The 27,004-nt window shown below is 34.4% G+C and overlaps 2 protein-coding genes across 13 annotated transcripts in view; one reads left to right on the top strand and one right to left on the bottom strand.

The window, feature by feature from the left end:
- The window catches only part of VRK2 (VRK serine/threonine kinase 2), a 110,855-nt gene extending 100,160 nt beyond the window's left edge, over positions 1-10,695 (top strand). For 5 of the 7 annotated variants that reach the window (XM_027555350.1, XM_027555354.1, XM_027555351.1 and 2 more), the window contains 2 exons: positions 1,565-1,726; positions 7,755-8,131. In XM_027555350.1, coding sequence (XP_027411151.1) covers positions 1,565-1,726; positions 7,755-8,099 — 507 coding nt within the window. In that variant the 3' untranslated portion in view covers positions 8,100-8,131. Of the gene's footprint in view, positions 1-1,564; positions 1,727-1,809; positions 2,278-6,434; positions 6,473-7,754 lie in introns of those variants that run through there. The other 2 variants (XM_027555356.1, XM_027555355.1) reach the window with 2 other exon arrangements.
- The window catches only part of FANCL (FA complementation group L), an 89,733-nt gene continuing 70,381 nt past the window's right edge, over positions 7,653-27,004 (bottom strand). For 3 of the 6 annotated variants that reach the window (XM_027555362.1, XM_027555357.1, XM_027555361.1), the window contains 8 exons: positions 25,305-25,337; positions 14,106-14,256; positions 11,579-11,662; positions 11,072-11,117; positions 10,911-10,992; positions 9,938-10,054; positions 8,551-8,622; positions 7,653-8,203 (listed from right to left, as the gene is read on the bottom strand). In XM_027555362.1, the coding sequence (XP_027411163.1) occupies positions 8,168-8,203; positions 8,551-8,622; positions 9,938-10,054; positions 10,911-10,992; positions 11,072-11,117; positions 11,579-11,662; positions 14,106-14,256; positions 25,305-25,337 (621 nt within the window). In that variant the 3' untranslated portion in view covers positions 7,653-8,167. The remainder of the gene's footprint in view (positions 8,204-8,550; positions 8,623-9,937; positions 10,055-10,910; positions 10,993-11,071; positions 11,118-11,578; positions 11,663-14,105; positions 14,257-25,304; positions 25,338-27,004) is intronic. The other 3 variants (XM_027555359.1, XM_027555358.1, XM_027555360.1) reach the window with 2 other exon arrangements.

The following is a 27,004-nucleotide window of genomic DNA, read 5'->3' on the forward strand; positions in this document are numbered from 1 at the left end:
CTCTGAAAGTTTCCCTAGAAATAGAAATTTTCCATAAACTGGATATCATTTTATCAGCTAGAAGTGCTCACGGCAGCACAACTTAACCATCCAGCCAACAGACAGCAGATCCAGGAAGGCACTCTCTTCCAGGAGGCCTCACAGAGGACTGAATATATTAGAACAAATTTTGTTTGTGCATCAGAGGCTTCTGGGCCCCAAACTGTCATATCTAAAGTGCCTAGCATACAAGAGACACCAAAATCATCAATTAATATCTCAACTAATCCTTTATGTCACAGAACACATTTCATGATGATTGGCATGTCGGCATTTTATTAGGATAGAACTGTGTAGAGCGGCCTTGGGAAACCCTTTGTTTCACACTCGTGGTATGATGGGCATTTATTACCAAGACGACTTCAATGGACAACTGGCTCAGAAGGTGGTTACACATGAATTTTCCTAGGAGTTGGAGAGAGTTGAGTGATAGAAATAAAGAACCCCTGAGAGATCAGACAGCAATTCCAATTTTCAGGTTACTGAGAAGCAGTGGCTTTGCTACCCTTTGAGAACCTGGGATCCGGGAGGAGGGGTGAATAAAGAATGGTGTTGTGACAGCTTAAACCTAGCCACAAAACACCAGCATATTTTAAAGGGAAAGAGTGAACACATTTGGCAACAGAAGCCAAAAATTGGGAGACTACAAATTAAGGCTCTGCTTGCCCAGCCAATGTAATTCATTCTCTAGTTTGGCACTGGCTACTCCATTATTTCCCCTTGTACTGTTCCTATCTTCTGCCCCCTATTTAACCCATGAAACAAAGGTGATGGCACTTTCAGCTGCTGTAAACATGAAGCTGCTGAACAAATACTTCACATAAGGATCTTCACTGTGGCTTTCAATCTTCCAACTGTATTGTGGGAGCTGCCCTTCTATTTCCGTGTCTCCTTCAAGGTTATTGAGAGTCAGTCATCCCCCCAGATAACAGCATGGTGTGAAAAAGAAACCTTAGAGACAGCAAGCTTGTTATAGAATTTAACCTCTGATACTGGTACACAGAATTAGATGACATGGACTGTTATTCATCTGTTCAAAGGTTAAATTACCTGTATAAAAAAGTAAGCAATATCATAAGCTCCTTTTATATGTTCACATTAATTAGGCTCACTTCAATGATAGGAAACTAAGATTCTAATTAATAAGAATTTAAACTGAAAAGATGTGCTGGATCCACTCCCAGCAAAGGTTAATAATGAATTCATGTGCAGTTTTAAAATGTGACAGTTTTCTGTAAAAAATGCCGTTTTCAATAAGCAAGTTATCTGTAGAGATAATTTCTAAAGAGTGCACAACACTGACACTAATTTTAATTGGTCTTGTCCTATTGAAGAGAATAGGCCTGGATCTTGCCAACTACTGTATTTTTCTGTAACTTCCATTTGTTGGTTTACTCTTTATTTCTTCCTTTTTTCAAAGATTGGCAAGTATAGAGTTTTCAAGAATCTGGACCTGAATGCAGTTTTCTTTTACAAATGTCAAAAGTTTTCACTGTGTATGTCATTACTTCTTGTGTGTCAACAGGTTGATTCACGGAAGGCTGAGGCAAAACAAGCCTATCAGGTGCAGAATATGTTAGTAGGAAAAAAAGGCCACAGTGACAGAAGTGCTGAGTCCCGTACACCACGGAGAAAAGTGCAAGAGGAGGAGAAGCTGACTGGAGTGCGTAACAGTGAAACAGTGCAGGTAAGAGGTGTTCTCTCGTTGTCTTCCTTAAGGTTACATTAGAATATGCCCTTTGGGAATAAAGCCTTTTATTTTCTCCTGAGGACCAAGGTTGTACAGTTGCGCTAAAAAAGAAAGGACAAAATATCCTATCCGGCAGATAAAACCAAAGCAGCCAACACCAGTTATCACAGAACAGAATGACAGTGAGCACCTTTGCCTGCAGATCTGATTCTTTCTTCAGCCTGAGAATGTAATGAAATGCACTGGAGTTTGTTATGCTGTCTGTGATCCTTGAGGGACTCACCGTATTCCACACTTTTACATAGACTCCTCCAATGTCCAGCTCATCAGCAGGTGTGAGAGTGTCCCTGTCACCGTGGTTGTATTTACTCTTCTTTCTTTACTTATTTTTGGCTGCACTGGGTCGTCCTTGCTGTGTGCAAGCTTTTTCTAGTGCAGTGAGTAGGGATTGCTCTCTAGTCCTGATGACCTGTGGGCTTCTCATCGTGGTGGCTTCTCATTGTGGTTCACAGGCTCTAGGGCACACCGGCTCAGTTTCCTCACGGCATGTGGAATCTTACTGGACCAGAGACTGAACCCCTGTATTGGCAGGCAGATTCTTAACCACTGGACCACCAGAGAAGTCCAGTTGTATTTTTAAATGACATATTTTTTATATCATCCAATCATTTCTTTGGCTAGTGACTCACCTCTAGCAGATGACTCATTCAAGCAACAGCAAATCTTTCCTAATTTAACCTTTTTTGACAAGAGGCATACAAGGTATTTATATCTGCAGTCAAAACATTTTTTCCCAGAACAGCCAACATTTTATTATTTAAATAACATCATTTCCCCCAAATGACTTGAGGTAGTTTACAATATGAAACAAAATAATTTAATGCCCCCTCCTTCTATTTCTTCCCCACCCAAAGAAAGAAAAACAAATTGGTTAATCAGCCAACTGGGATGTTAATTGCTAAAGTGAGCAAATCAGAAGCATACTAGGTAGGCATTTCTCATGTAACCAGCAAGCATACAAGTGTATCGAGAGAGAGATGCTTTTTAGTACTAATAGGAGTCTTTTACATTTATTGTTATAAACAATGGTAGCATCATTTGTTTTCTGTTTTCTTTTTAAATTGATAATCTACTTCAAATGAACAGAAGTTCCCATTTATAAAATTTTATAGCTTTATAGTTCCCATTTATAAAATTAAAGACAAATATTACTCAGTGACAAAGTTTAGAGATTCTTGAATGCTCTTTTTCAACCCTTAATGGGCACTGGTATCACCTGAGTATGTAGTAGAGAGGGATATAAAAATACTGATGCCCACATTCCAAGAAAAGAAATGGATTTGTTTTAATTGGGATGGTAATGCGATAGGTGTGTATAGATTTTATCACTCCTGAAAGTTCTTTGTTCCTTTTGTCAGTCAGTCCCCTTCCCTCAGGGGCAATTTATATTCTGATTTTTGTCGCTAAATTTAGTTTTGTTTAAATCTGGGTCTCCTGCATTGCAGGCAGATTCTTTACCATCTGAGCAACCAGGGAAGCCCCTCACAAACATGTAGTCGTATGCCCTCTTTTCTAGCTTCTACTCAGCATGGTTTCTTGAAATTTCTCCATATTATTGCACCCACCAGTAATTTGTTCTTTTTCGTGTTGAGTAATACTCCACTGTATAGTTACACCATAATTCACATATACGTTCTCCTATCAGTGGGCACCTGGGCTGCCCCTGACCCTTCTTGTTGTCGTTCAGTTCCTAAGTAGTATCAGACTCTGACCCCATGGACTGCAGCACCCGAGGCTCCTCTGTCCTTCACTATCTCCCGGAGTTTGCTCAAATTCATGAAATTGAGTCGGTGATGCTATCTCACCATCTCATCCTCTGTGGCCCCCTTCTCCTCCCGCCCTCTTCCTGATCTTTCCCAGCATCAGGGACTTTTCCAATGAGTCAGCTCTTCGCATAAGGTGGCCAAAGTACTGGAGTTTCAGCTTCAGCATCAGTCCTTCCAATGAACATTCAGGATTGATTTCTTTTAGGACTGACTGCTTTGATCTCCTTGCTGTCTAAGGGATTCTCAAGAGTATTATCCAGCACCACAGTTCAAAAGCATCAATTCTTTGGCACTCAGCCTTCTTTACGGTACAACTCTCACATCCATACATGACTACTGAGAAAACCACAGCTTAACTATATGGACTTTTGTTAGCAAAGTGATGTCTCTGCTTTTTAATATGCTGAGTTTATCATAGTTTTCCTTCCAAGCAGCAAGCATCTTAATTTCATGGCCAGTCACTGTCTGCAGTTATGACACAAGTCCTTCTATGGATGTGTTCTGTTTGTCCTGAGAACTGGAATTGCTGGATAACAGGAGAGATGTATGTTCAACATTATAAAAAGCTAACAGATACTTGCCATTTTATACTCCCACCAATAATGTATGCAAGTTCCAGCCATTCCACATCCTCCCTCTGCACTACTTGGTGTTTGTAAGTCTTTCTAGCCATTATAGCGTTGTGTGTATTAGTATCTCATAGTCATTCTAGTTATCATTTACCTGATAACTAATCATGGTGAGCACCTTTTCCTGTGCTATCCACTGATACATCTTCCTTTGTGAAGTGCCCTTTCAAGTGTTTTTATCTTTTATTTGGATAATTGTTTTTAAGTTATAGGAATTCTCTGTATTTTCCCTGTCCCCTGTTCAATATCTATATTGCAGAAATGTTCTCCTTGTGTGCATCCTGCCTATTTATTTAGTCTTTTATGCACAGAAACTGTTTTTATTTGAAATTCAGTGTATCAATTTGCCTACTACTTGAAGATCACAAAGTTATTTTGGTATCTTTTAGGTCTATAGTTTTATCTTTCATATTTGGGTCTATGAGCCATCTCAGATCAATTGGGTATGGTGTGAGTGACACAGAGGCTGACGTTCATTTTTTCAATGTTGTAAGCCAGTTATCCCAGCACCGTTTCTTTAATATTTATTTATTTGGCTGCACTGGGTCTTAGCTGTGGCATATGGGATCTAGTTTCCTGACCAGGGAGCAAACCGAGGCCTCCTGCTTTGGAAGCACAGGATCTTAGCCAGTGGGCCACCAGGGAAGTCCCAGAGTACCATACTTAAAAAGATTTTTCTAATTTCTTTGGAGCCCTTTTCAGAAGTCAGCTGACTATATAAACATGGGTCTATTTCTAGACTCTCTTTTCGATCAATTTATTTGTTTATCCTTAGTTCTGAAATCAGGTAGTCCTTCAGCCCCTTTCTTTTCTCCAAAGATGCCATGGCCATTTTAGATCCTGGTCCCCTCCATTAAAAATTTAAGAATCATCTTGTCAATTTCCACTAAACAGCAGAGTGGGATTTTAATTGGGACTACACTGAATCTAAAGATCAGTCTAAAGGGAACTGAAATCCCAACAACATTGAATTCTCCAATGCAAGAACTTGACACTTGTCTCCATTTGTTTCTTTAAACATTTTTTAGTGTAGATAGCCTACACTGCTTCCATTAAAATGATGTCTCAGTATTTTGGTTTTTAATCCTATCGTAAATGTCATTTTTCAGAAACTTCATATTCCAGTTATTTGTTGCTGGTATGTAGAAATGAAATTTTAATGGCCTTGTGTCTTGAGATCTTCCTGCAATTCACTTCATTAGTTCTAGTAGTTCTTTTGTATGCTTAGGATTTTTTACATAATCAATCATGTTTTCTGAAAGTTTTCTTCCTAATGTTCATGTCTTTCATTTCTTTCATGTCTTATTACACCTGCTGGGACCTCTAATACTATGTTGACAATTCAATGTAGTAATGAGTGGGCATCCAACTTTATATTCCTCATTTTAGGGGGAAAGCATTCATTCTTTCACCATAAGTATGATGTTAGCTGTAGATTTTTCCTAAATGCCTTTTATTATCAGGCTGAGGAAATTTCATTGTATTTATAGTTTACTGAAGAATAAATTTTAGTCAGGAATGGGTATTGTTTTTTGGGATGTGTTCAGATCATATAATTTTTGATCTTTACTAGTATAATAAACTCCACTTAGTTGTGATGTGTTGTCATACTGAATTCAATTTGTTGTTTTTCCATTATAGATTTTTATATTTCTATTGATGAGAGATAGTGGTCTGTAATTTTTTGTTTCCGTATCCTTGTGTGATTTTGTTTTTCAGTCACTGTGCAAGTTACATTAGAGGGAAGTATCTATTTTCAGAAAATGTTTCAATAAGATTTGTCTTTCATGAATGAGAGTTTAGCAAGAAAACTATCTAGGTCTATAGTTTTGTTGTAAAATTTTAAATTATGAATTTACTCTCTGTCACATGATTATTAGATTTTCTTTTTATTCTTATGTCAATTTTTATAATTGATCTTTCAAGGAATTTGTCCATTTCATGTAACTTGTCAAATCTGTCAGCACTGTGTAGTTCCTAATATTCTTTTATACTTTTAACATCTTCAGTATCCTGGTAATGATAACTGAATTCATGATGCTTTACAGTGACATGGTCTCCCCAGTTCCCAAACCCTGGAAAGCATTGGTCTGTTCTGCATCACTGTAATGTTGTCCTTTTGAGTATGTCAGTATAAACCAAATTATACACTATGTAACTTCAGATTGGCTTTATTTCTTTCCCCATAATGTGTGTGAGATCCATCCAAATTTTGCATTCATTGATAGTTCATTCTTTTCTTATTGCTAGGTGGTATTCTGAGGTATGGATGTAGTGTTGAAGAACATGTGAGTTTCTTCCAGTTTTTTTGCCTTTTGCCATGTCTAGTAGTTCTCAGTTAATTACTAAAAGCAATGTTTTCTAGTAAGGAGGATGTGAGATACTGCCTGTTTGCTATCCCTTGCTTAATGCAAAGTAGTGGTGGTCGGTAGGGCTGTGTACCAATAAAACTTTACTCATAAACAGGCAGTCAGTGAGCCACTTATCCAGTCCTACCATAGACTGTCTTTCCCAATCAGAGCTCTCAGGAAGACAGCTGAGGGTTAAATCCTTCCATGAGTGCTTTCCCATTTGACATCATCTGTTGTTGCTTAAGGAGAGACAAGGTATATATAGGTCACACAGGAGAGGACTGTCTTGAAATTTCAATAGTCGACTTCTATTTTTACCTAGATGGGGACTAACTAGATCATTCGTTTCTACATGTAAGTTAAGTTGTATGTAAATACAGTTTAAGTTAGCTTACCTGTGGCTCTTATCCTTTAGAAATACGATTTGATGGTATATTTCTTTGTGAAAGAACTATGCTTTATTGGCCTACTATTAACTCATTTTGCCTTTTTAGTGAATTAAACTGACAAAACTTTAGGAAACTTTCATTTGTGTGACTTTCTTAGCTCTTAGGCAGCAGTTTATAGTTATCTCAGTAATTTCTTAATGGAAAAGCTGAAGAGCCTTCAAGACATCTCTTTGGGCATGGTAAAACTAACTTGTATAGACTGATTCCTTTTTGCAGAGGATTAGAGTGAGCATCTTAGGTCAATTTCTGAACAAATAGATTTTTACCAGCTGTCTTCTTGAGGTCTGTTATGGGAAGATAAGGGTGCTTGGGCAGGAAGCTACAGTGGACAGGCCACTGGCTGATACCACTCTATGTGGGTGCCCAGTACACAAGGACCATCGTGCTCCAGTGCTTCCAGCATCTTTAATTATTACTGACCAAAAAGCCTTCTAATGATGACTTCTCTTATCCCCATAAGATTAAGCCTGGTTTTTTTCTTGCCAAAAAAATCATTATTTTCATATGCTATCCTATTTTTAGATTATAAATTATTTAAGAAATAGCCTACTTCTTGGTTTAAAAGATCCAATCAAATTAACCAGATTGATTGTTTGATGCTTTATAAATACTTAAAATCCAGAACCTAAAAATAACTTCTCAGGAAAAATGAAAAAGCACACAAAAACTTGATCTTATGTAACACATTTTATTTAGCATTCTTAAAAGAGTACACTAAAATACTTGGGTAACTCAAACCTAACACATAATAAATATGTATTTTCTCATAGGAAAGCACAAGAAGAAGACAAAAATATTGTGAGTCTCAAGAATTTCAAAATGATGTAAAAAGTTCTCCACACGAATCCAGCTGTATACAATTCCCAAATTCATTTTATGAACCCCATCAAGATTTTACCAATCCAGATATGTTCAACAAGTCAAGCTCTCCATCTTGGTACACAAACACTTCTACAACTGGTATGGAGGTCACAGAATTAGACAGTTCTACAGGATTTTGGCTTACAGTGTCCCAGTTTACATTTAGCGAAGAGATGAAACTAGATATATATTATTATAGCTTCACCATTATTTTTCTTTTGATATTAGTATGTCTTGCTTTATATTTTCTCTGAAGTTATCAAATAAAATCCTTTTGATAATTTAAGTTTCTAGCTCTTCACAGGAATGCTGCATTCTTATTTCAGGCTTTTCTCCCAGACATTTTCAAGGTAATTGGCTTATAGAAAGAGAGGAATACTTTATATTAGAAATGTAATGATAGGTAAGAATAAATAAGATAAAATACTTAAGATTCAGATCTAGGAAAACTAGAAAAGGGGTTAACCTATTTTTGATCAAAACAGAGATCTTTAAATTAAAATATTAATAGAGGCAAATTTATCTTAGAAGTTTTTTTTTAAATAAATTGACCTAAATGTTTTAAAAGTTTTATATATACTGATATAAAATTATATACTACATGTATATATATATAAATCTTCTATACTATATAAATAAATCTTCTAAAACACATTACTGAAAGCTAGGTACAGTTTTATGAAATGTGACAAATAATTTGCTTACCTTACTACAATATGGACATTCACCAAATATGATGTTAAAACTCTGTCTACTAGTCAGTAGTCCTCTCAACCACTGAAAATTTTGAACAGAGAAGAAAAGAGGAGGAATGTCAACATGATTACAGGTACTCCAAATATCATTTCATTCTTTTTGAGTACATTATATTTTTATGTCAGAAGATTTGCCTTCTTAATTTTCTTTTGCAAGAGTAAGAGAAGCATTTTCTGAGCCAATACCAAACTACTAAAATGCTAAAAAACAAGGGGAAACCAGTATGGATTTTAAGGTCTGTACCACTGATTTATAATCAAATTACAGGCCCCTTTAAGAACCTGATAAAATGCATGCACCTTCTCTACCCTACCACAGCTGTACACAAAAAGTGTGTGTTCAAATCCATGGAGTTCACAGACCTAACCTAAATCCATGAATCACAAATTAAGAACTCCTGCTATAAAAGGTACTTTTATAGGCTCTTAAAATTTAGGTATTAATTCTGATCTTAATCACCAATAGTGGGGTTAATTCTCAACCCATTAATTACAAGCAGGAGGCAACCCATTTTTAAAAAGTAAATGAATTTTCATTATTACAAAAGAAAGCATATGTTCCCTTAAGAGTATCTCTATAATTAGACCTCATATTTTATGATTTTATATAAGGTAAATTGACATCCCTACCTAATTCTCCACTGTTAAACTGCAGATAGCACCAGCCACTAAACTAATCACAAAAATCATGAGGTGATTTTAAGGAAGTCTTTGAACAGTGAAAGCACTATGCAATGCCAGGCTGTTTCTGTCGACAGAGGCACACATAGTTAACTGTATGTCCACTGTGCCCTAAGATAAATGCTGGAGAGCAAGCGGCTGCAGACAGGAGTGAAAGCAGACTTAACATACAATAAACAGTAAGTGTCACTGACTAAGTGTTGTGAGATATTCACATCACAAAATGCATTCTTAATATCAAAAGTAGGATTAACATTTATTCTATACTTAAATATAGCCTGAAAAGTAACAGGTACTCTGTAGTACTAGCTCCCTTTCACTTTATTGCCACCATTAGTCCTACTTGTTTGAGTCTACACTGTGGTTACATGAGATATTTACACCAAGATTCCAATGTTCCATCAGAATCTTTAATTTGTTGTACATCAGTGAAAAATCCATGAATATAGTCTAGATACATGTCCCCCCTTCTTGGATACTTTAGAACATTTCTAAGTTCATCAGTAACCATGAAGAAGTGAAACAGGGCATTTGGAATGAATGGTAAAGGAGCTAATGGCAAAAAAGGTGATCACTATTGACTAAACAGATTTTATTTTAGATTTCACATGTGTATTTCCTACGCTGTCAAGTCTTGCTGATATTTTTATTTTTACCTCATATAAGCATATATAATGGAAAGACTGGCCACATTGTGAATTATCACACACTTGATCAGGAATGGCACCATCAAGTTGATAGGCATAACAAATCCCACAATCCATAGAAAAATCCTTCAAAAGAAAAGAAATATTTGGGGATGGGTGGGAGGAAAAAAGAAATAAGAATGCACAAGGTGAAGTAAAGAATGAATATGGTGTTAGATAAAGTTAAATTTTTATAACATTTTTATAAAGGTAACTATATTGCTATGTTATAGAAAATACAGTCACATCACTGTTTAACACCTTAGAAAAGCTATTTGCAAGAGAAGGCTTCCTTTTTCATCCAGTAAATAATAAACACAGATATACTAAAAAACAGGTTCTACTTCTGGCTCACTAGATGTTTGGGCTTAAGTAATTTTTCTAGTTTGTACATCAATATAATGCCACGATAGAATGCAAAAACAAGAATTGACATCAGTTTGTGATTATACTAAACTTCAAAAGTACATAACTAAAGGAAAAAGACAAAAACATACCACCAATTTAGTAGTCCACGTTCATCATAAATCACTTCTATTATTTTTGCAATGTAGTAGTATCTATTCAGTTTTAAAAAACTATACTGCCATCTTTCACAAAGACTTCTTTCAAACTAATTAGAACTTTATTTCAGTAAGCCATAAGTAGACAGTATAGACAATCCAAACATCTCATTAGCTATACTGGAACTTTCCCCCTATTTTTAATAATAAAGATGTCATTAATCACTTTACTGCTTGAAGACCATGAAAAAAGTACACTTATAACACCAATCAAAGGTTAATAAGTTCTTTGATGGAACTGTTGCTTGCAGGTCAGAAATCTGTTGTAATATTCTTCCAGTTCCTTCCCTCTCAGCCTCATTTTTCTCTGGTGCCTAAAAGAACATTTAAGTTTCATTATGCAATACCATTTGGAATATCAAAGCACTGACAAAACTTACCGATTTTTCCAGGATAGCACGAGCTGGAAAGTCAATTTCTAAAACATCTTTCAAATTTTGTAACAGACTGTTTTCTGGATCCCTGAAAGTATGAAAAAAAAATGTTATTAAATTTGTTTAATCATAGAAAAAAGTAAAAATTGTATTGCAAAGATACCTACCACAAATGTATGTTTCTGCTCAGCCTAATTCCCAGGGGTTTTACCACTTTAGATTTTTTTTTTTAAAAAGAAAAAAAAAATGTCAATTTAGGGTTTGCTGCTTTCATTTTTAAAGTCACATTTGGCACAGAATTTGTCTGTTTATTGAGCTATATAACTGATAACACTATATTATATATTTAGGTATACAGCATAATGATTTGGAATCTGTATTTTGCAAAATGATTATCACAAGTTTAGTTAACGTCTACCATCATGCAGTTACAAAATTTGAAAAATACATAGTATTTGTTAATTACAGGATTTCGTTTCCTAACTATTTGATTAGAAAATCTAAATCATATATATATATATATATATACACACACACACAGAAGTAGAGTTCACGATGAGACATTTTCATTTATTTACCATTAGTATATTAATACATTAGAATATTTAATTATTACAGTAGTGGACAAGGATTTTATGATTCTGTTAAAAACATTTAAACCTGAGATCTCATACCATGGTCAGCTCCAAGAAAACAGCACTCAGGAAGCATGGTGGGATGCCTGGGGTCTACCTCTATATTTATTGAAACGTTATTCCCTAGAATAAAAGAATATTAAAGCTTTTAGAATTAGAACGGTTCATAAAAAAAATATAAAGGAGTAATTTGTCTGGGTACTTAGTTCATTGTATATCCAAGGAAAGATTGTTTTATATGGTTTTTTACAAAAGTAAATACATTACTAATTCATAATTTAAAAGAAGTGAAGTAATTTTAAAACTTTGATCATGACTAAAGATTTGGGATCCTGAGTTTCAAAAAACAGTGCCAATTCATAAGCTGTGTGTGTGCGCCCAGTTGCTCAGTTGTGTCTGACTTTTTGCGACCCTCCCTGGAAGACCCTGCTGGGTCCCTCTGTCCATGGGATTTTCCAGGCAAGAACAGTGGGGTGGTTGCCATTTCCTCCTCCAGGGGATATTTCCAACCCAGGGATTGAACCCACATCTCCTACATCGGCAGGTGGATTCTTTACCACTGAGCCACCTGAATTCTGGTTGGAATTCTATTAAAGTTTGAATTACAATTTTCTATGAAGTAATAAAGATCTTTAATATAAAAAATTACAAGTTACAAACTGAAAAATACTCTAAATGACTTCTATAACTTTTTTGAACATAAAGGACTAAAAATACAATAAATGGTAAAAATAAATGTTTAAGATTTGAATTTTATACAAACATTGTTTCTCCATGTGAAGATTTCCTATGTAGGCTAACAAAGGGTTCAATTCATATTAAATGTTTGGAAACTGTTCATTTAATATCAAAAATAACTAACAGTTCATGAAATCTAAGAAGTAAGCAATTTCTACTTGACACTACATTCTTCAATAAATTTTAACTATACTATAGTACAAATTTCAGAAATGTTATTGCTTTTATTGAAGGTACATATAGTGTAATTGTTTAAGGTTAATTTGGATTTCATTTTTATGGTAAAAATGTCTTGATAAATTCTATACACTATAGCATAATCCTTTGGCTAAGGTTGGCAACAATATAAATACAATTATTACAGATCTGACAAAAAGAGATAATCAAGTAAAATAAAAAATGAGTACAGTAATTCAATAAGAAAAACAAAATTACAAAGTTAACTTATAATCTCACTGTTTAATGCATTTTTTACCACGAACACAAATTTCACGTTAGCCTTTAGCAATATCATCTGCTAATGGCTGCAGAAACTACTTTCACTTCACTTAACAACAATGGTCATACCATCGAATCTTTTGATTAATTTGCTGAAAACTTGGTCCTAGAAAGCCAAACCAATGCCTGAAGCAAAAAAAACAGTAGCTAAAACGTAAATATATAAAGAAAGTGAATAAAACCAAGGTTGTTTATGCTGAACCTTGAAAAATAAAGTAAAAAGTGTATTTAACCATAACCTGGAGAAATAATTATATAATGGGGCCATTAATACTATACTTCTTTGGAGACAATATTTTCATTTTAATATATACTTGTTCACAAATATACTGTAACTTGGTTAATTATTCTAAATTAAATACTGTTAAGACTTTTTCAAACTCAGTAAGTAACAGTACTATTTGTAGAACTGCTGCACTTCTCTTACTTCTCGTAGTAACATATCCCTTTCCCCACCTAGATAATCTATTATGCCTAGGTAGAAACTATGCAAACTGCTCAGTAATTTGGATATGATTCACATCAAAATATCCTTCTTAAAACTATAGTTTATTTACTGTGATCTCAAATATAGTTTTAAAACATCTAAAATCTTGAAAGGCTGAACTTTAAAACTGATTTCATGTATTGCTTGCTCATAATGATAATATATAAAACAGTAATTTCACAGTAAATAGAATATGGTAATATTGCCAGGATATTTATGGTTATTCCTTATCTTATTAATTTCATATATTTATAGTAAAGAAAATCTATTATAATATTTAATTAGTACTAAGTATTATATATTAATTATATTAGTATTAATAATAAGTAGTACAATACTTAAAATATATTCAATTATTATTTTGTAAAGCTTTCTTTTTACTCTTCAATGGCATGCATGGCCCACTTCAGGTTCTTTTATCCTCCTCTACATTCCTGTTAGAAAATATTCCCAGACTTGTTCGTACTAATCTTGTCTAGTTTCACAAATGAAGACTTCATTATTTCTAACAGCTTTTTCCCAAGTAATGGAAGTTTAAAAAAAAAAATCTACTCCACAATTTCCATGCTAACTAAAAGCTAATTAAACACTATCTGAATGCTACATCCATGGATTAGATCATCACCTTTTATAATGAAACACCTCAGTACTTGTCCTTTCTACTTAAAATATTTACATTTAAATATGTACTAATAAATCATAGTTCATCCCTCATACAAAAAAGTCTCATCTAAAATCCAATGTCATCTTAGATTCCTTTTCCAGAGTAATACAAAATACACTCAAACATCTTTAAAAAAAAAAAAAAAAAAACCAAACTTCCTTAATCCTCTTTTACCCTACCTAATACAATTCTGCGTGCTGTAGCACTCCGTGTGGGTTTTTCTGGCTCAAGTACCCAAGTCTTCTCATCAATTTCATCCATAACATCCCAGAATGTCTTCAGTGATTCCAGTGCTGCCAAAAACTGAGTATAAATGCTTATTAAGGAGCTCTGTGAAAAGACAAGTGAAAGCTGAGTAAGTTGCATGACTATCAATAGCAGATAATCTTCCATTTACAACTCAGTTTACAAGTTTTAAGCTCTGTTTCATTTCAGCTAAAACTAGGCTCTAGTAAACAAGTTAACTCTCCCTGCTTCGTATCTCTTCACCACTATTAGTATTAACAGAATACTTCTTTGACTGTCACTGAACTGTGCACTTACCAAGTAAACGTTTTAAAAACCATATTTCTTTTTATTATGATTAATTTTGTACTATATGTATGGAAAAGTAATTAATACAAAGTATATTTAAACTACTAATGTATATAATATATATTCAGCAGTCTACACAATTTTTAATATGAAAAATTTTACCCAGTTATCAAGCATTGTGTTTACAGTGCTCCTTTATACACTATTAATAAGTAACTCTGCAGACTTAATTAGACATAGATTATGAAAAGGCTTTCCTCATTTTTAAAGAATTCAAACAGAAATTACAAGATATCTTTTGATGTTAAATTTTTAGCCAGTCTCTAAATTCAGTATTTCAGGCATTAATCCTTTATGGGAATTAAATACATTTCACTACATAACAAGAATTAAAGCTGTCACTGACTTTAAAAATCAATTCATAATTCAAAGTCAGGAGTTTCTCATAAAATAATGTATGATTAAAAAGATACAACTATTTACTAAATATTTTATATAAAAAGCAATCAAAACTAAAACCATTAAAGAATTAGGGATTTTATTTATTGTTTCAAATAAAAAAAAAGTCACCAAAAACATTGCAAATGTACTCATCCAAAATAACTGATACAAGCCAATAATTTAAAAATATGATACACCCTGAGTAAGATGAAGGAATCAACCTACCTGACTTCAGGCTCTACTACAAAGCCACAGTTATCAAGACAGTATGGTACTGGCACAAAGACAGAAATATAGATCAATGGAACAAAATAGAAAGCCCAGAGATAAATCCATGCACATATGGACACCTTATCTTTGACAAAGGAGGCAAGAATATACAGTGGATTAAAGACAATCTCTTTAACAAGTGGTGCTGGGAAATCTGGTCAATCACTTGTAAAAGAATGAAACTAGAACACTTTCTAACACCATACACAAAAATAAACTCAAAATGGATTAAAGATCTCAACGTAAGACCAGAAACTATAAAACTCCTAGAGGAGAACATAGGCAAAACACTCTCTGACATACATCACAGCAGGATCCTCTATGACCCACCTCCCAGAATATTGGAAATAAAAGCAAAAATAAACAAATGGGACCTAATTAAACTTAAAAGCTTCTACACATCAAAGGAAACTATTAGCAAGGTGAAAAGACAGCCTTCAGAATGGGAGAAAATAATAGCAAATGAAGCAACCGACAAACAACTAATCTCAAAAATATACAAGCAACTCCTACAGCTCAACTTCAGAAAAATAAATGACCCAATCAAAAAATGGGCCAAAGATCTAAATAGACATTTCTCCAAAGAAGACATACAGATGGCTAACAAACATGAAAAGATGCTCAACATCACTCATTATCAGAGAAATGCAAATCAAAACCACTATGAGGTACCATTTCACACCAGTCAGAATGGCTGCGATCCAAAAGTCTACAAATAATAAATGCTGGAGAGGGTGTGGAGAAAAGGGAACCCTCTTACACTGTTGGTGGGAATGCAAACTAGTACAGCCACTATGGAGAACAGTGTGGAGATTCCTTAAAAAACTGAAAATAGAACTGCCTTATGATCCAGCAATCCCACTGCTGGGCATACACACTGAGGAAACCAGAAGGGAAAGAGACACGTGTACCCCAATGTTCATCGCAGCACTGTTTATAATAGCCAGGACATGGAAGCAACCTAGATGTCCATCAGCAGATGAATGGATAAGAAAGCTGTGGTACATATACACAATGGAGTATTACTCAGCCATTAAAAAGAATACATTTGAATCAGTTCTAATGAGGTGGATGAAACTGGAGCCTATTATACAGAGTGAAGTAAGCCAGAAGGAAAAACATAAATATAGTATACTAACGCATATATATGGAATTTAGAAAGATGGTAACGATAACCCTGTATACGAGACAGCAAAAGAGACACTGATGTATAGAACAGTCTTATGGACTCTGTGGGAGAGGGAGAGGGTGGGAAGATTTGGGAGAATGGCATTGAAACATGTGAAATGTCATGTATGAAACGAGATGCCAGTCCAGGTTCAGTGCACGATGCTGGATGCTTGGGGCTGGTGTGCTGGGATGGCCCAGGGGGATGGTATGGGGAGGGGGGAGGGAGGAGGGTTCAGGATGGGGAGCACGTGTAAATTTCTTCTAAATTTTTATAAAATAAAAAAAAGAAAAAAAAAAGAAAAGAAATAACTCCTTTAAAAATGTATTTTATACTTATGTACTTAAGAAAAATCTATTTCATCTCACTTCAGCAGGGTTTTACATGTAGATGGATTTCATAGCTCAGATTCACAAAGGTAGTTTCAACTCTTCTAACCTTCTATACACAGAAAAAAAGAGTAGGAACTAGAACGTAATGTCCAAAAATAACCTTTTAGGAATTTGAGGGTAGGATGTCTGTTCTCTTCTAGTATAGCATACTTATCTACAAGTTTAAATGCCAGAATCCAGAAATCAGAAAACCACAGACTCCGAAGTATTTTTTTTTTTTTAAACTATGAGATGTCCTTTATTTCCTCTTTCACTGAACACACCATAATTCTTTATATACCCAACTAAGAAACCAGTTTTGACCCTTGTAGATTTCTGGTCTTATCACCTAATAAGTTCAAAAGCTAATATGAGACGTAAGTCCATATTACCATTTACCATATTACCATTTCTTGGTAATTATCTTAGTATTCTATACTATCAAAATAATCCATTATTCTTATTTCCATATCTAGATTTGCCATCCTTGACTTCATCTACCTTCCTGCAGGGTACCCTATTTAAAATAAAGCCTTGAACATATCAGTCCCTCTCTTAAAACCATGTAAGTCAACATTCCAACTGGATTTTTTTCCCCTCTAGTTATATTTCCCTAAAGCCCACCATTTACATTGCAATTGATTTTTGTATTCTACAAACCTGATACTATGATTTCCTGGTTTACATTACACATTAAGTGCAGTTCTTCTCAAAGTGATGTTTTTGTCCTTGTGATACTACCATGGAATAAAAGCAACACAAATTCTAAAAACTGTTCAATAAATATTTGTTTAAATTGAACTAAACTATTTGACATTAAACTATAACCACTGATGACCTTCATCATTCTATTTATTAGGATTACCATTATTTACAAGTAGCTTGCAAAGTATGTTTTATGTTATCAGTGATTAAAACCAGTTCTTTATCATGACTTAGTTAATATTGTTCAATATGCATACAAAGATATGTTTATATAAAATAAAATGAAATACTTTCTGTGGGTATATTTACTACTCCAAGCTTCAATAACCACATTCTCTATGATGATTCACAAACTTATTTAGCCCAGATAGAGAATCCAAAACTACTTAGCCATTTCTATATTGATGATATCTATATGGCTGTCCAACTTGCACACCCTACTGAGATGGTCATCATCTTCCCAAAGAAGAATTCCCTTCCTGTTTTGTTTTTTCTTAGTGAAGGGACTACTACTTTTCCTACTACCTAAGCCAGGAATCTAAGCATAGTTTTAAGTAGATTACTAAAACAACCTTCTAACTGAATTTTCTTCCTTTAGATATAGCCCTCCTACTGTAATGGACTTTTGTACTCTGTAAATCTAATACTGTAATATATTTGCTTACAATAAAAGACATTAACCATTAGATGCAAATACAATAAACCATTTGCTAGACAGTATGTTGGGATTTTTAATAGTTTTACTGAGGTATACTTGCCATACAAAGAACTGCACATATTCCGTGTGTTCAAGTTGATGACTTTGGGCATATGCATATATCCATAATACCATCACCACAATCAAGGTAATAGATACAGCCAACACTTTCCAAAGTTTCCTTATGTCCTTTTGGGGTTTTCTTAACAAAGAACATGAGATCTACCCTCAACAAATTGTAAAATGCATACTACTTGCATTGTAAACTATCTTGTACACATGGTCCCTGACCTAGAGAAATTCACAACCTATCAAATCAGAAAGATCTGCACCACATTAGACAAAGGATTAACACCCTTAATATAAAAGGTTACTTACTGAAAATCAACTTTCAAAATACATACATACATATTAAAGAATAGGGGATAAAGTTTCCCAGAGAAAAACTTCACATAATCATTTAAAAAATACTTCACCTCATAAGTTTAGACATTATTTCTAAGTGCAGAGTTTCAGGTATGATGAAGTAAAGTGCAAAGTTTCAGAGATGAGCAAAGCCTCCGATTTAAGAGGATGGTACAAAAAACAAGGTATACTGGATTGGGGGGTGGGGGTGAGTCTGCTTTCCCAAAGTAGCTTTTCTTTCAATAACTAGATAGCTCAATTCCATGGTATGGCTTCTTTCTTACAGCCCTCCCATTACTAGTCACTGCTTTATTACAGAACGCCACTGAAGATGTGAGCATTTTGAAAATTCTATGGGACCATGGTATAGGCCCTTAATCCATTATATAATAATGGCTTTGTTATGATTCAACACCAATGATTCTGATTCAGGGCTTCATTTGTCGCTAAGTAGTATGGTTTTTAAGACTACTCTTTTAATGACAATTTTTATTTTCTTTGTACTTGTCCAGGCTCCCCACAATATTATATATTATTTGTATAATCACAAAAGAGCACAGATAGAAACAGAAATAAAAGGTCTGTCCACTATCATTTCATGATGTGTATAGTGAAAAATGTACTAAGTTTTATGAAACTAATATTTCAACCATGCATCAGGACTATGTTAGGATCTCCAATACCAAGGTAAAAGAACCCAGTTCACAAAGATATCACCATTCTAATCTTGTAGGGTAACAAAGTATCTGATCAAGACATACTCAGCCTCTTGAAGCCTTAATATTATGTCTATAAATGTGAGTGTGCCATAGAATCAAAAGCATAGATAACTTTTAAGGTGACTTTCCGATCTAAAGTCAAGAATTCAAATATAACTTTGAAAATTCATAAAATAGAAGATTCTGTCCACTCAAAAGTACATATATTTTCTTTCAAAATGCCAGTTATTATAAATACTCCCATTTATTTCCAAATTATGTTTATAAACATTTTCTCTTTTACATTATAAATAACTTAGGATTCACTATAGAACAAACATTTCCTCTTTAATTAAAATAACTGTTATACCAGGATAAAAATATTTGGATTACATTTTCTATCCTCACATATTTAAGGAGAGAAGTCAAAAATGCATTATACAATTGCTATTATTTTCTAAAATATAGGGACAAGATTTCAGTCTTCTAAAACTCTTTGAGTTTTGAAATAATTTATAAAATCATAAATTTCTAGCAGAAATATAAAATAAATAAATATGAACATCCAAAAATTACATATGGAACACTGCAACTGATTAGTTTCATTAATTAAAGGAAAATGTCAATCGTTTTTGCACATACACCTGATTAAAAGAAATAGAGGGAAAAAGCTGTAGGCGGAAGACAAAAGAAGTTAGCAAAATAAAACAATTAATTAAACAGAAAAGGCTTAGTGTCCCAAAAGCAATAAATTGTTACAGAGAAGAAAAGTACCCCAGTAACCAAGATTATGATGTAGAAGCTTCTCACGTAAGCCGTGCTATGGTGGGGAGAGGATGTGAGGCTAAACAACCTCTTGTTCTTAAAGCATTTTTCAAATTAAAATAGAAGTCCTGAGAAAGTTAAAAAATATCAAACAAGATGAGAAGAGCACATTCTATATTCTCTACCTACTCCAAAGATTAGTAGCACACCATTTCAATGGCATACCAACCATATTATTTTATCTATGTATTTTTCATTCTATTTTTATGTGGGGTAGGGCAGTGACAGGCAAAAAAAAAAAAAAGACAACAGACTAACCACCAGACATTGGAAAACTATATCTGTAACATTCCATGCATTGGGAGCTCAAGAGCTAGGTTTAACAGGGAAGAGAGTCTCTGAGATGGAGACCAATCTTGTGTGAAAAGCAATGGTCAGAATATTTAAAAAAATGTATTAATCTCAAAGAAAAAAGACATCTTGACGTGATTTGAAAAGAGCAGGCATAAAGATATTAAGAGATCAATTTCACATTGGGTTCACCTAAGGCATTTAACGAAATCCTCTGCACTGAAATTAGGATACCTGGACCATTGTGTATACAGGTGAACTGTATGCGAGATCCCTGTGTTGATGCACTAAAAATTTCTGAATAAACACAATTCTGAACAGTTTGTTGGGTATGACAGATTTGGCATTTAAACCTTTAGATCATGAACCATTCTGGGCAAATGTCAGCAAATTATGGCCTTACCAAAAAAATTAAAAGGCATATTCTGTCTCCTGACTAGTTATTTATATTACTGAAACAGTCATTTTGGAAATGCTTGCCAATTTTTATCGCAGGGAAGTGTGATTAATCAAGTGCCCCAACAATTAAGCAGAGGAAGGTAAAGTTGGTTATTCTTGTTTTATGTTTAATAAATAAACCATCAGAAAACTAGATTATATCGGAAATCCTAAAGGATATCACCTTTTCTCATGACATACTGCCAACAAATAAGGAAGGAGATGAAAATGCTATATTTAGTGAAAGGAATTGGTGCTCTGGTTTCCACTGGCACCACTCACTGAGTGGTTTATATGCTAAAGTCTAAACTCTTCAAAACATGCTAGTCCTGATTACTGAAAGGTTAATGATCTCTTTTTTATGTTTGACAAAGAAACTGGTTAACAAGTATAAGCTAAGAAGTTAGTGGCTGTGACCCATTATTATATAGAAGGTGTATAAAATTTTTCAAATAGTGGTGACAAGTCAAAGGAAGCTGATAACAACTGTAGAGAAAAAGTTCTGTAGGGGTAAGGACATCATTTGAGAGATTAGTATACTCTTTGAATTAAAATAAATTGAGTTTTTAAAAGAATTGTCAAGTTATATTGCTTAGAAGGTCACATAGAGCTGCAAAGGTTTTGTTCAATCTTGAAGAACAAATGAAACACACAAAAGGCAAACACCAGGATTTTTTCAGGAAGGTAAATTTGTGGGCCATAAGTTTAACTGGTGTGTTTGGACCACTGTCCTACATCATCTTTATTTGTAGCTCTAACATTAAGTGATATATGCAATGGTAATTTTAACTTGGAAATCTCCCCCAAAAAGCAAAGCCTGAGGCAAGGGCTGGCAGTACAGATAGGTTATTCAAAGTAATCTTAGGGACTGAGGGAGTAGGGACTGGAAAGAGTACAAGAGAAGAGAGAAAGCTAAAGTAAGGAGGTACTTTCAAGATGGTCACTGTGGTCAACGGTGGCTCTGTGAGAAGTTCTGGAGAAAGTTCCTCAGAATTGCCACCCAAGAAACAATTCAGGAGCATTTATTCACTGGCTTCCATTCCTGACTGGTCGTGTTGCTCTAAGTGGGGTTACACATTCTCTCACATTCCAGATCCGCATACATACGTACGCCTGGTGGCTCACACAGGCATCACTGGTCCCAGCATTAGAAGAGCTCTGGGGTAAGAGCGTTGGTAGAGCTGAGGTGAGGTGCTTTGTCAAGATACACAATCATGAAATGAACTGAACCAATGAGGCTGAGTAAAAAGTGGATGCAAAGGAAGTGAAGTAGGGAGCAAGGATTATCTAAGTCTTAGCCATGTCCCAAAAAGGGAAGTGACATATTGACATATGGTCAATTCTCCAAGAGTTAAATATGCCTATTTTGAATAAACTTTCCTCTTAAAATTGATTTATATAAAGCTTTAATAGTAATAAAAGGGATTATTTCAAATTGCATGTATACATATGTCTGTGTGTGTATATAAATTCTGCCTATTTGGGGCTGTTGTCTTATTACTGAGCTTTCAGAGCTCTTTGTATATTCTAAGCACATGTGCATTATCTATATGTCTTGCAAATATTTTCTCCTAGTCTATAGCTTGTCTTTTTGCTCTCTTAACAGTATTTTTCAAGAAGGAAAAAAAAAAAAACTGTACATCTCCTATGTGATCTAGCCATTCTAACTCTAGGTATTTTCTGAAAGGAAATGAAAGCATATATTCATATAATGATATTCATATAATGTTCATAGTACCTTATTTATAACAGTAACATCTTGGAAACAACCTACAGGTCCATCATAGGTAAACAAACAGTATGTGATTACATTCATACAAAGGAGTACTACTCAGCATAAAAAGAAGGAATTATTAGTACATGCTATGACACTGACAAATCTCTAATTATGCTGAGGAAAGAAACCTAACATAGAAAAGTACATAGAATTACATAAAACTCTAGAGAGGAGAGCAGTAGTTGCCTGGGGATCAGGAGGAGGGACAAGAGGGACAAAAGGGGAAGGGAAACTTGGTTGCTGTGGAAATGTTTATTATCTTGATTGTGGGGTTGACTTCACCCATGTAAACATTTCTCAATGATCACCAGATCATACACGTTAAATACATTCAGCTTAATGTATATCAATTATACCTCAAAAAAAACTATTTAAATGGAGAAGGAAATGGCAATCCACGCCAGTATTCTTGCCTGGAAAATCTATGGATGGAGGAGCCTGATGGACCCAGGACATAGTGTCTCAACGAGTTGGACATGACTATATGACTCAGCATGCACGCACCAGGCTGTTTTAAAAAACACTCATCTGATTTCTGGATAGTAATGGCTCTATGTAGCAGTACCTTCTTTGCAACAGATTTGTAGTATATTTCTCAACATTTAGGAGCTAAACAATTTACAAAATAGCAATTTACAAAACAGCCAAATTTCTAACACCAAGGACAAAGGCAGAAGAGTAACTGTTCATTAACCCACCATTTAGAGAATAAAGTTTTATCACTTGTATATGTATATATTGAACAAGAAAGGAGAAAGGATATATATGGGAACCAAGATGTTAGCTATTCCCTCATAACTGTTATTAAATTATGTTAAACTAGGAAAGCACTTTAGCAGAAAAGTGTGAACACTGCCAATCTCAAAATGTAACGCTTATTATCTTTAAAAGCATTTTGTTACTTTTATAATACCTGAAGTGATATAATAATGTCAGTCACTTAACCAGATCTTAGAGTATAATATCTTCATCTTAAGTACTATTATTTCCAGTATTTTAATAATTTTCTCACAGTCCTGGAATGTGATCTTTTGTGCTCTGATGACACTTAAATTAATAGCATAATTTTCTGGTACTTGCAACAGTTGCTTTCCATTCTGATTTTTTTATACTTTCCTATAATACATGCAGATAAATCCTCTAATAATCATTTTTGTCTTTATCTCTGAGGGATTCAAAAAGCTTCAACAGAATAAGGAAATATCAAGAGATTAAACTTTTAGAGAAATTTAATTTTAATATTAATTGCAATATTCCCAATATCTTTAAAGAGATGATAAATCTCTTAAATATCAGTTCATTTGCTCTTATTTGCAAGCTTCATTGATGTTCTCAACTCTTTCTGTAGGTATAACTAAATCTATTTAATCAAATACTGTTCTCTGGCATATAATCCATACGGCACACATCAACTCTTCTTATAGTTTACTTTTACTATAACTGACCGCTTGCTACTATTCTTAAGACATGTGGAGTATATATGCCCAAAATCTAATGAAACATACTCACTCCATGTGTAGCCATTACAGAATGTAGCAACTCTGCTTATAAAAAAGATAAGGGAGACAGGGAAAGAGAAGCAAATAAATTCTGTCAGGTGTGTGTTGAAAATGTATAGGCACTTCCAATGTAGTCCAAAGCTATCCTATATTGTAGACCATCAAAAAAGAAAAAAAAAAGTAAAGCTAATTAGATGAGGATTCTGGGTAGACTACAAAGTAGAAAGCAAAGTAGGAATCCGTCTCCCCACCTAGACAACAAATGCACTGTCAGAAACTATTCTGGAACTCTCAAGTCCACTGAAGGCTTGCAACTCTGGTCAATTTCAGCTCAGCTTCACAGGGGCTACCCGTCACCCTGCTCCCTGACAGGCAGCTCTGCACACACTACATGAGCACCTTGCACACAGTCTACATGAGTCAGGGTAAGAACAGGATGTGTCCTCCAAATATCACGTGTCTGTGATCTGATGACTGGTTGCCACTTCTCATCTCAGAGGAAAAGACAAAGAAGCAGCTGGATATCGCTGTTGCACTTCCTTCAACTGTTCTTCCTTCACTTCCTTCAATCTCCTGCAAAAGTGACTTGCAGAGTACTGTGAGTCACTGCCCCTTCCCCCCTTTTCATTTTTCTTTTTCCTCTTCTGAGTGTCAGGTATTAAAGACTAACATTCAAAGCAACTCAACTGGGATCAGTGAAAATAGGTGAGGAAAATTAAGACCTATAAACTTCCAGTTACAAAATAAATGAGTCATGGGGGTGAAATGTACAATGTGGGGAATATAGTCAATATTATTGTAGTATCTTTGTATGTGGACAGATGGCAAACTAGATTTACAATGGTGATGTTTTTGAAATGTACAGAAATACTGAATCACTGTATATTGTGCACTAGAAATTAACAAAGTGTTGTAGGTCAATTATACTTCAAACAACAAACTCAGAAAAAGAGATCATATTTGTGGTTACTAGAGGAGGGGGCAGGGTGGAGGGTAGAAGAATCAGATGAAGGTGGTCAAAAGGTACAAACTTCCAATTTCAGTTATAGTAAATACTAGAGATGTAATATACATGATTGATATAATTAACACTTGTATATGAAACTTGTTAAAAGTAAATTCTAAAAGTTCTCATCACAAGAAAAAATAATTTTTGCCTTTTTTTTATCTATATGAGATGGACAGTCACTAAACTTATTCTGCTATTCATTTCATGATGCATATACGTCAAATCAATATGCTATACAGCTCACACTTACCCAGTGCAATATGTCAACTGTATTGGAACACAACTGAAAGAAAAAAAAGGCAACTCCCATTACAGGAAAATTTAGGAAGTCACTCTGCATGCCCAGGGAAAGGTACAGGTTCAAAAAAGACCCTAAGTTTATACCTCAGGCTGATCCTAGACAAGAAGATGGCCTACAACAATCAAGAACACACACGCACACACACACGCACACACACACACACACACAAAAATTGACAAAAAACAGGAGAGAATTTGATCTTTCCTCCCTGGGGAGAGGGGACAATCCAATTTCTATAGTTACCACATTATATGATTAAAATTTCCAGTTTTCAACAACAACAAAATCACAGGGCATCAAAAACAAAGTGTAGCCCTGACTCAAAGGAAAAACATAAATTAACAGAAAAAACAAACAGCTCCCAAAAATAGACCTGAGAGTATCTCCACTAGACAAAAAAGTTGAAACAACTGATACATATGCTTTAAAGTAACATGTAGAGAACCAATGTATAAAAAATACAGAAAAAGAAAACCTTGAAAAAAACATAAAAAGAAAATAACAATAACTAAAATGAAAAATTCACTAAGAGAATCCAAAGATGAGTTTGAACAGACAAAAAAAAAATCTGTGAAAATAAAGACAGGACAACAGAAGTTACTATGTCTGAGAAGTAGGAAGAAAAAGATGGAAGAAAAGTGCACAGAGTTTAAGGAGACTGTACAACACCATCAAGTTAACCAATATGTGGATTGTGGGATCCCAGAAGAAGAAGAAAAAATGGCAGAAAGAATATTTGAAGAAATAATGACTAAAAAATCCCCAAATTTGGTGACGTACATAAATATACACATCAAAGAAGCTCAATGAACTCCAAGAGATCCACAAAAGACACATTAAAATCAAGCTTTCAAAAGACAGCCTTCAAAGAGACTGAGATGTGACTCATCACATACAAGGGATTCTCAAAAACTATCAGCAGATTTCTCATCAGAAATTTGATGAGCAGAAAACAGTGGGTGATGTATTCAAAGTGCTAAAATTTTTTTTAAATTCACAAAAAATCCTAAAGCTGGCAAAATTACCCATCAATGTAGTGAGAAATGAAGCCATTCCCAGATACACAAAAGGAGTCTGCTACCATTAGACCTGTCCTTTAAGGAATGTTAAAAAAAAAAGTCTTGTGAGTGGAAATGAAAGGACACTAGACAGTAACACGAGCCCTATGAGGATTTAAAGATCTCGGTAAAGGTAAGTACATGAGGCAAATAATAAAAGCAGTATTATTATAAAAATGATTGTTAACCCCACTCCTTCTTTGGTACATGATTTAAGAGTTTAACGTATGTTTTAAAACTAAGAATTATTCTACTCAAAGCTAATGTAACAGGAACTTTGGTTTGTAACTTCACACTTCATTTCCTACATAATTTAAGAGACAAATGCATTTAAAAGAATTATTAGTTTATGGTTTTGAACACACGCTATGTAAATATGTAATTTTTGACAATTGATAAGGGTCAGTATAGAGCTGTAAAGGACCAAAGTTTGTGTATTATTGAAGTTAAGCTGGTATAAATCAGAGGATTATAACTTCAGGATGTTAAATGTAATCCTAACAGTAACCATAGAGGAAATATAGAATATCCAGGACAATATATGACAAAAGGAATTTAAATGTTTAACCTCCAAAAAAATCAATTGAACTC

This window comes from Bos indicus x Bos taurus, chromosome 11 (assembly GCF_003369695.1).
Source record: "Bos indicus x Bos taurus breed Angus x Brahman F1 hybrid chromosome 11, Bos_hybrid_MaternalHap_v2.0, whole genome shotgun sequence".
Taxonomy (NCBI): Eukaryota; Metazoa; Chordata; class Mammalia; order Artiodactyla; family Bovidae; genus Bos; species Bos indicus x Bos taurus.